At 32.4% G+C, this 10,377-nt stretch overlaps 1 protein-coding gene across 4 annotated transcripts; it reads left to right on the top strand.

Annotated features, from left to right (window-relative positions):
- Positions 1-4,721: 4,721 nt before the first annotated feature.
- On the top strand, positions 4,722-9,510 carry LOC128671248 (uncharacterized). 4 transcript variants are annotated; one of them, XM_053747579.1, is made up of 8 exons: positions 4,722-4,801; positions 6,760-7,008; positions 7,332-7,600; positions 7,968-8,154; positions 8,248-8,347; positions 8,668-8,772; positions 9,049-9,207; positions 9,296-9,508. In XM_053747579.1, the coding sequence occupies exons 2-8, from the start codon at positions 6,782-6,784 to the stop codon at positions 9,353-9,355; spliced, it is 1,107 nt and encodes a 368-aa protein (XP_053603554.1). In that variant the 5' UTR covers positions 4,722-4,801; positions 6,760-6,781; the 3' UTR covers positions 9,356-9,508. The 4 variants fall into 4 exon arrangements, with proteins under 4 accessions (XP_053603554.1, XP_053603552.1, XP_053603553.1 ...); XM_053747577.1 differs by lacking the exon at positions 4,722-4,801 and adding an exon at positions 6,302-6,464 and having other exon boundaries at positions 7,968-8,148; positions 9,296-9,510; XM_053747578.1 differs by lacking the exon at positions 4,722-4,801 and adding an exon at positions 6,302-6,464 and having other exon boundaries at positions 7,983-8,154; positions 9,296-9,509.
- Positions 9,511-10,377: the final 867 nt, after the last annotated feature.

Genomic DNA, 10,377 nt, shown 5'->3' with positions numbered 1-10,377 from the left:
ATACAAAATAAAAATTCAGTAAGTAATTTCAGCGGTCGCTCTCAATAGTCCGGCTGAGTAGCCTTACTACTTGAACCATTGGAGATTTACTAGTAATAAGTTACTGGGAACTTAGACTTTAGTAGTAATACAAAACTGTCAATAGATGCACATACAACTTCTAAACTCATAGACTGTTTTTGAAAAGTACACAACCAATTATGAAAGTAATTTTAAGTAGATATGTAAACAGTAACGTATACAGAGTAATTTTTTTAACACTGCGCTTTTATCAGCATTATTAGATAACTAGCGGCCCGTCCCAGCTTCGCTCGGGTAAAATCATAAAAAAGTAGCTAGTAAGCTTATGTTGCCCCTTAAGTCCAGTGTCTTTGGGATTAAAATCGGTGTAGTAGTTTTTGAGTTTAAACAATAAAAACAAAAGTACAAATATTTTCTCTTTATAATATTAGTATGGAAGAAACAGAATTAATTCGCAAAGAAATCTATGTCAAAAAATGGTAAAATTCTTTTTAAAATTAATAAGAGATATAATGTCAACGTCACATCGCATGAAAGGCATGTAAGCGATCGTCGGAAGTGTGGCATGATGAGAGGCGCGCTAAGCATGTTCATGAATTATTAACGCCGGTGACTGTCGATGAGTCGCCTGCCCCAACACTAAATATCTGGATTGCAGAATGGAGCCCAAATGTTGTCTTGTTTTTGTATAAATTACATTTCTCGTGACAATGATGTTCATTAGTTAGATAATCGTTTGAGGGTTCGAGGATTAGACCACAGCTCTTGTTGGTACTGGCCTTAAGAATAATTTTAGTTAAATGGAGTTTTGAGTCAAGTTTTGTTTGGATTGAAATTTTTGATTCAATTTTAATCTGAGCTTCGTCTTTGCTTTTTAAATTTATTTAACTTGTTAAATTTTATAATGTATTACAAAATTTCATAAAGAGTAATTTCTAAAAAAGTTCCTAACTGCTGGCAACCACTGCTGAGAAGAAATGCCGAAACAACTCATTTAAACAGTCCGTGGTCCGTATCATGCCCGAAAGGTTAGGTACCTACCATTGTTTCTGTCATTTTTTTCTAATAGTAAAATAAAGTACAAGTTTAAAAAGAATAAAAAAGTAAAACACAATACAAAACTGTTAAAGGTAAAAGTCAAAAGTAATTGGAGCTAAACACTGCAGTGCAGTGCACTGAAGTGAGTAAATTACCTGAAAAATTTATAAAGACGAAATCTAAAATGTCAAATTTTGAAACTATTCCAACGTAGTTAGTATATTTTATTTATTTTTGAAATTCGTCATATGATTATTTTGTAACTTTTCATAAATAACCGACTACAAAATAAAAAGGTTGGATAAATACTTCACAAAAATATGTTTTGTTCTGTTTATATCGTTAATTTGTATCCGCACCTTTATTATTGAGATCGCTTTGAGCTACGAGTATGGCAGAATCCGTTTTTTGTCACAGCCGCTACAGAGGAAATTGGATACAGATGATCGAATGATAAAAATATCCCTCATTTTTGTGTTTTGTTGGTTAACGCTTCGCGCTTCGCGCCTTTTTTTACAATTCTTTAATGCATTTTACATTTATGTCGCTTTGTTATTTAACAATCGTTTTTAATAGGGAAAAATACCCAAACAACCACCTTTTGAGTATAATATGGATGAAATTCAAAATTAATAACGAGCTCAGGCATGACCCTCTATTGGTAACATTATCGATAATATATCGTATTCATTATATTCTGGGGACTTCAAATTATATTCTATTGTACATATCTATTTATAAAAGAAGATAAAAAACTGGTATTTTATTAAATAAAGTCAGTTACATATTCGGTTTGGAGTGGCAGGTTAAGCAATACTCGACAATTGACAGATGATTTGACATTGATAAGATACCTAAATGTGGCTTGCTTTCTATAAGTAATTGATCTAATCTAGCATATAGTATAGTTACATGAGTTAGATTGTTACAAAATCTCATGTGCCATACATAGGATTAGTACCTGGAATCTTTCGACCACAGGAACTTTTTCATAAGTATGATTTCCTTTATAAACTATATAGTAACTAGTTAGTAATATCACTCAGACCGGTTGGGGAATAAGGAACTGTTATTACGGTGCAGGTTAACGATTGTGCCGAACGACTTTACAGACTGTTGAGCGTCCAAAACGCGGTCTACGACCCATCACAACTGATCTAAGTGTTATTAAATTTAATGGTGAATAGGTTTGAGGTTAAGGTATGTCTTCTAACCCTATTTGTTTTTATAAGGAAAATGATGAAAATGGTTTTTTTTTTATACGAAATTGAGTAAATATAGTTACATCTAGGTACATGTCATATTCTTTTTAATCTTTTCCAAGATACAGACGGATACAGACGCTATAAGAATTAAAGTTCTTTTGTTTCTCGTTTAGTGTTTGTGATAATTACTGGGCAAGTTTCAATTAAATTTAAAATTATGATACAACTAACCTGAAAAATGGAAGTCCCATACCTATATTACTTAACAAAATTCCAAAGGAGTCCTTAGTGGAGCACCGTGGTACTATAATAATATCTATACATACTTAGTATAAAATAAACTTGGCGTTGAGATCATATGAATCAAGATATTTGAGTCTGTGACGAACTCTCATCGGAGCGGTTTTTCAAATCATAATATTTGTGCAGGTTGCATGTCTTTAATAGCCAATAGGAATGTGGTCAGGGTCAACGACATTTGTTTGATTTGATAATTTATTTGTAGAAGTACTCTACCAAGATAAATTTTTAAACATTTTATAAGAAAAATTAATGTATCTTACTATTTTCTTACTTCAATACAAAGTTTGTACTTAACTTATATATGTACATAGGGTACTATAGTTAATAACCGGTTAGTATACAAATAATATCTAAGTGCTATTAAACTTTCTTTTAACCCCCGACGACAGAAAGAGGGTATATAAGTTTAACGATGTATGTTTTACGTGTGTTGTATGTTCGTGGCATAGCTGCCAATCGGCTGAACAGATTTTTATCTAGTTTTTTATTTTATTTGAAAGAGAATTTATTCGATAGTGATCTTGGCCTATGTTTGGAAAACTTTTGTCAATTGTTTGGAATTTTCAGCCGTCAGTTCTTTTCTAGCAGATGAGAGGATGCCGCAGCAACTTCGAAGGGTTTCATAAGTTTTTAATTTAGTTTTTACGTTTGGTTGAGTTCACCAAAATTACATATAAAATTCAAAATCATATTAAACGCCAAACGGGCAAACTTGTGCCGCCATTTCAAATTTAAGTATTAGTTCCCCGACATAGATGTCGCTAGTGACGCTCAACGGAAATAAGATGTCGCTCAAACCGGTTGCGGTGACTGGCGGACGTGGCACGTGTCCCTTACTCTGCTTGACATTGTTACATTTCATCTATTACAATTACATTGAATATCATTTTACTGAATGTAATAATCATAAGTCAAATATTCGACAATAATTTATGATTATCTCTGTTTGATCTAATGGTTGACTGGTAGATAATTGTCATAATGTCATATGTGGTAAAGTCCGTGGTTTGTTGTTATTACAACAACTATGTGCAAAACACTACGTGCAATAAAGATTTTAAAGAAAAAAAATACAGATAAAAATCTCTCTCTCTCATGTTAGCATTTTCCCGGAATAATTATATAGCCACGAAGCAGCTCTTTTTCATTTCTAAGGTCTCGTCAGTATAAATTTCTCAGGACATAGTTATTACTTAATTTTTTTATTGTACATAACTTAAAACACCATTACCCTGCTATATAAATATTTCTACTGAAACAGATGTCGTCGTATGATAAGGTGATACGTAGTTCATAAAAGCTTTCATTTTCAAAAGTTCATCAAAATGCTTTATAAAACCTCACTCAAGATAACCCTACACTGGACACTCTACATCGCTTGTCCCCCGCACTCGGTCAAAGTGAAACTTATTTCCAAACACAGATGTTGTTTACTAGATATCGTATTGTCACAAAACACGCAATTTTTCTATACGTGCAATTGCTATGCAGCTCCAAGGCTTTTAGAATTATCAATGATATGAATACGATCATATATCACGATATACATATCACGAACAATGAACGATCTTTATGACACAAATTTATTAAATTCTATTTTTAATTGTGTACAACCAATGTATTAAAATGGCCATTACACAGTTACAACAACAAATTTTTAATTAACATCAAGTTTTATAACTCCTAAGAATTAAAGACTGGTTTATGGTGGCATTGAAACAAAACAAAACAAAACAATTTTCTAAAATGAAATTAAACGATTTTATACACGCAAAATCGAGCAATAACAATTAAAGCACGCGTGTTTAATTTTAGAGGAAAAATGTATACGCATATGCTTCCTATTTTGTTAGAGTTTCAGTCGATCAATCGTATGCGGTATCTAGGCAAATATAAATCTATTACCAACCGATATTATCAGAGCTGGAAATTTTCTACAATCTCGGTCCCTTTGTGCCCGCTACTGGGCATGACATGTCAATTACGATATCCTGTAACCCCCGTTGATACATGCGGTCACATCATGTTATATTCTCTATGATGGTATTATCTGCTGGCTGGAGATAAAACGTCATTCAGTTATGATGGGTTTTAAAAGGGCAGTCATTAGGGAGTTTTATGTAATGAAAACTATATAATATTGTGATATTATTAACTTTATATTATATATTTTTGAATGTGAGGTCTCTCGATTCATTTATGATTGTCGGTAGAAATACTAACGTGTAAAAAGGGTATGTAAATATTAATTACGACCAATAACTATAAAAATATCACCAAACGCTCCCATGCGCTATGCGCAATTTCTATAGTTATAATAATTACAAAAAGTGAATATTTGAGATCAGTAAAGAAATGAAAGAAATGAGTATTTTTAAAATTTTGGACATGGAACACACAGGTCCGTTTAATTTTTAATGGCACTGGCTGTTTATAAGAAACAATATTCCGGCATTTTCTTTCGATATTTTACCAATTCTATCTTTCTAATGCATTTCCCGTCCTCTGAGTTGATAAGTTTTTCTAGACCGCTGATGAAATTCAACCCCGTGTGACAGAGAGTCTACTTTCCGAGTATGAGAAACTAAAACTATTTTACTTTAAATAAGGGTTAATTTATTTTACATAACATATGAAATGAAAGGCAAGGTAATAGTTGTCGGGCTTTGTCAGACAAAGCACATTAACAAGCAGTCATACATACGAGCATTCAGTTCATAATTAATGGAGCTACATGTTTGATTAGAGATTTGACTGACAACCAACATTTTAGTTCCGTCGCTCTATGGGATTTTGGATTAAATTGGATTTCCCGCGGATTTCATTTGCATTTTCCTAATTAGTAACTTATTATTTAGTTTACCGCTAGTTATACTTAGTTTATGCACGATAATCTAAAAAATACTAATTAGGGAATTGCGACTGTTATCTACTTATCTATATTATTCTAGATCCATGATGCAAATAGGTATGATGTACATTTTGGCATTGCCAAGTTAAAGGCGTCTACAGAAAGTTTATTGAAAAATGTTACATGACCCCCATTTTCTGTTCATCGCCCTCGTCTAACTGGGAAACCATTAAAAAGGAGACTTAATTGTTCTTGAGTTATTTTTTAGTAGCTACATTTGAATCATTAAGTCTAAAAAAAACTGTTCCCATCCAAACCCCATCCAAAACGAAGTACATCTTGAAAAGAGAGTTAAGTATTTTTTAAAACTGAATTTTATAAAGGATATCCATTTAATTAGAGGACACTATAAAATATAAATCATCTTTTATTTCATTAAAATACAGGTTGGACGCGACCTTCTTTGTAATAGGGTTTCATAGAATATTATCACGTGGAAATTACAATGCAGCTGAAAGTGCTGTGTGGTTTTATTTCATATAGGCACTAGCTGCGCCCCTCGGCTTCGCTCTCGTGGGAATTTTGGGATAAAATGTAAACTATGTGTTATTCTAGGTTATTTTATACTCGTATACCAAAATTCATAACATTCCATCCAGTAGATTTTACGTAAAAGAGTTACAAATATACATACACACATACATCTTTACAAAATTTCGCATTTATAATATTAGTAGGAACTGATCGATATGAAAAAGACAGACATGCTACATCTAATATTATATTATAGATGTGCGCCCATTAATTTTCTGACTACCTACTTTAATTTTCTTTAAAGAAATCAATCGTAGGTATAGTTAAATTTACTCCAGTTTCTTATAACCGTACAAGAAAGACCTCAATATGTGGAAGAAAATCAAAGCTTATTATAACAAAGAAGGGTATGATTACTCGAAAGGTTTCGGAAAACCTACAGAATTTCATAGCAGTTTTTATTTTATGATGCAAAGTTTTCAAGTCATGCATAAACCATATCCGAAATTTAGGTTTGTTTTCAAATTTCATAGGTTGTGTTATATCTAAGTAAATGTATTAAATAATTACGTGTCAATTCGAATTTCGAGACATCACTAAAGTTAGACCAAATCTCACTCGATAGAATAGAAACAGTTTATATATTTAAATATCCGCATAATATTTTAACATTTTCTGAAGGAAAATAATTCAAAAACCTATAAAATTAAATAATGTTTGCAATATAACAGCTTCTCTTTAATGAATCATAAACTTTTGCCAGAATGGAGTATTATCCTCTTACTTAAAATATTTTTTTCCTTTTAGTTACTTCACTAAATCATTTACAATGATTTGCGGCATTGGAGTTTTCATAGACGCATATCTAGACCTGTACCATGCCGTAGATGTAATGGATATATTCATGCTAACAGAAGCAGGGACCTACGCTATACTTCTTACTTACAAGGCAATGATCATGGCTTCTACTTGGATAAACAAGGACAATTTCTTACATCTATTGCAGGCAATGACTGAAGATTTTGAATACATCAATACGAAAAATGAACGATACAAGTAATATTCGCTTATTAGATACTCGTTTTTATATTCTCTCGTACTCAACTTGGACAACCACATTTAATGATAGAGGGTTTTCATGGAAACGATGCATCTGGGCCGAGGGCGCTATATAGAAACAAATATCCAATGGTCGAACCCACTTATATTTATTTATTTATATATATATTTTTTTAAACTTAGATATTTCTAAAATGTTTTCCACATTTCAAGTATATACCATTTCATGTCATCTTTGCCATATACATACTTCAAATAACTATCTATTTTTATTGCTTTTGTGAAGAGAAAATAAAAGTTATTATTATTATATATTTCAGAAAGAAATTTTTCGAAACCCACCTGGGCACATGGAAGGCTACTTTGTGGTGTTATTTCTTCATGTTTGCTTTGGGGATGGGTCAGATCGCGTTCGCATGTCTCTACCTCATGTGGTACTACATGACCCACACTGCGGGAGACGGCAGTGTCAGACCATTGGTGTTCCCGTTTTGGGCCCCAGGCATAGATTACACAAAAACTCCTGCATTTGAACTGGCCTTCGTCTTTGCCAATTTGGGTGTAGCGGCTTACTCTTTTCATTATTTGTGTAAGAAAACTGACTTATTTTATTAGCTTCGTCATCAAGTTCATTCTTAGTACTTCATCCTTGTATGTATGTATGTATGTATGTATGTTGGATACGGTGATTAAGGAATAAATAGCGGTGACCGCTGATAGGCAACAACAGCATTCCCAAAGAAGGTAAATATGAGGTCAAAATGATAACCGTCGTATTTGCAAAAATTTAAGCTTTATTTTCGTAAGGACTTTTGTTTTATGAAACTCGGAATGCGCGTGGATGAGAGATAGATAAACAAGATGGCAAGTGTTTTGTATTGGCATGAAAACAACTACAATGTCAAGTTTTATCTCAGCTAATGCCTGAATCAGTTTATATGTGTATTTATTTTTAGTTATTCTTCAAACAGACGTGGTCTGGATAAGGCAAATTGCATCAAAGGCCGAATTGATAATACTGAACATCCATGATTTGTTGGACGGTATAAAACCAGCGGCTACGGTAGAAGAAGAAGAACATTACTCTGCTATGATTCGCTTTCGGATGAGGGAAATAATATCCAAAACGCAGTCTATGTACGTGTAAGTATGTAAATACCTTCTTCTTTTTATCTTGCCTCTTAATTACTGAAATCTTGTTTCGAATTTTCTACTGAAAAATGGCAATAATTTCAGTTTGATTGAGAATTACGCTGCTGTCTACAAGAAAATGTTGATGTACGAACAATTTTTCTCCAGCCCTACGATTTGTATGCTAGCGTACTGTTCGGCAGAGGTAATAAACATTATTTACCTACTCAGTCATTATCTTTTTAGCCGACCAGACTGCTGCTGTGCGTAGTACAAAGTTTAAAATTTCGACGTCTTAGATTCCTATGACAATTCATCGTTATGTTAAGCATTACGAGAGAACTCTTCAATGACTTGCTCATTGCAGGCATGAATTTTATGTTGCAACAGTAAAAGCTTTTTTTAACTTATTATGCCTACTATGCTACAATGTCAAGCGCGAGATTCACAGCAACATCGAGTTCGTCTTAATATTAATGAATATTATAACACGGTTAATGACTTGATAATATGATATGCTTGCAGAAACTCGACAAAGGGGAGATTCAGGCACAAATGATGCTGTTATGTACAGGTGCTATGATAACCTTGTACATACCTTGTTATCTTATCACGTTTCTCAGAAGCAAGGTATATTTTTGTACATTTTTGTCGTTCAAAATTTATAGCTGACACTAAATATTATATCTCGCAAATCGAGATAATATATTTCCAGATGAATTTATTTTTAAACGCAAATAATATAGAAAATACAATGAATTGAGTACCTTCTTCAACTATATTGGAGTCGTCGTCGAAAGAAAAATTAATGTGTCATTAATTTATCATTCGACTTTTTGAAACTGCATTTCGAATTGAATTGAAAGCGAAGTTCTTTGAAGTGAAAATGATTTTTTTAAACAACAGATCAGTGATGTGAGTGACGCTTGCTGGGAAATACCATTCTGGGACGCTCCTCCTGTTACTGTCAGAGTATATATAAATCTGATCATGCAGAGGTGCCTCAGACCTCTACCTCTACAGGCCCCTGGTTTCGAAGAGGTTTCAATCAAAACATTTTCTAATGTGAGTTTTATTAAATACGTATGTACTGATAGTCCTTATTGAATGCTTTGATAACTCATTATGCTACTGATTTTTTAATTGTTTTCAGAAAATGACTTCAGCATATTCTTATTTCAATATGTTGAGGCAAGCAGATTTTGAATTATAAATAAAATATACACATAAGCATCCAATCAATATATGTTTAAATAAAAAAGATTTTAAGTTAAGAAGAAACTTATGTACTTATTTATCACAAATTATTCTTCACTTCTCAAGTAAAACTTATTTTTGAAATGGAATAAAAATATTTTTTCTTAATCATAATTTGAGATATTATTACAACATCGATATTTTAAACCTAGCTTCCTTAATCAACATTTTTTTTTAAATAACCCTATTAATAACTTAGCAAACTCTACTAGCCGTTTACAAAATGTTATTCCGACTAACTGCCACTATTAGTCAGATTTTTATTTTCTATTTTTGAAATAGCTACAAGTATCTTAAAAATAGATAACATTATTATATTAACATTACACATGACTGACATGTTTATATTTCTGACACATGACTGCTTATCCTACAACCCATTGGGAATCCATTGACGACAACCTAGGAACCGATATATTGTTAGATAAATAACATCAAACCATTTAAGTGTTGACTCACGTTTCCCGACGATTTTCCCAACAATTGGGGAGTGATTTTGTTAGCATTATCTGCAGTCATGTCACGCAGTCTGTCGCGTCGTCGGCGAGACAAACATTCGCTCACTAAAATTGATATTACTTCTATTGACCCTAAACGTTTGAGATTATTATTTAAAAAAATATATATTTCAATATATTTCATATTCAAGTATTTTAAGACTAAGCTTCTACATAGAACCCAGTTATAATTGGCACGATTGAACTGAACAATCATGTTAATTACGTTTTTGTTAGACTTTACATTATGACAAGTGAAATTTTAAAAAGGCGAAACAAATAAAATTGTCAAACTTGCTGAAAAATATATTCTTCTACTGTTGCTTACGTGGAAGGTAAGCCTGAGAAATTATTCCGATTTTGTGTTTTACGATTTAAGTAGGTATAACAACAAAAAATATGAATTTGTGTAACATTACTTATAAGCGAGGATAGAGGATAGACAACCTTACCAGTTTGCAAGTTGGATAAACTATCATAG

Source organism: Plodia interpunctella, chromosome 7, assembly GCF_027563975.2.
Source record: "Plodia interpunctella isolate USDA-ARS_2022_Savannah chromosome 7, ilPloInte3.2, whole genome shotgun sequence".
Lineage (NCBI taxonomy): Eukaryota > Metazoa > Arthropoda > Insecta > Lepidoptera > Pyralidae > Plodia > Plodia interpunctella.
Note: the sequence above shows the minus strand (reverse complement) of the source record. Positions and strands in the feature narration are given on the sequence as shown.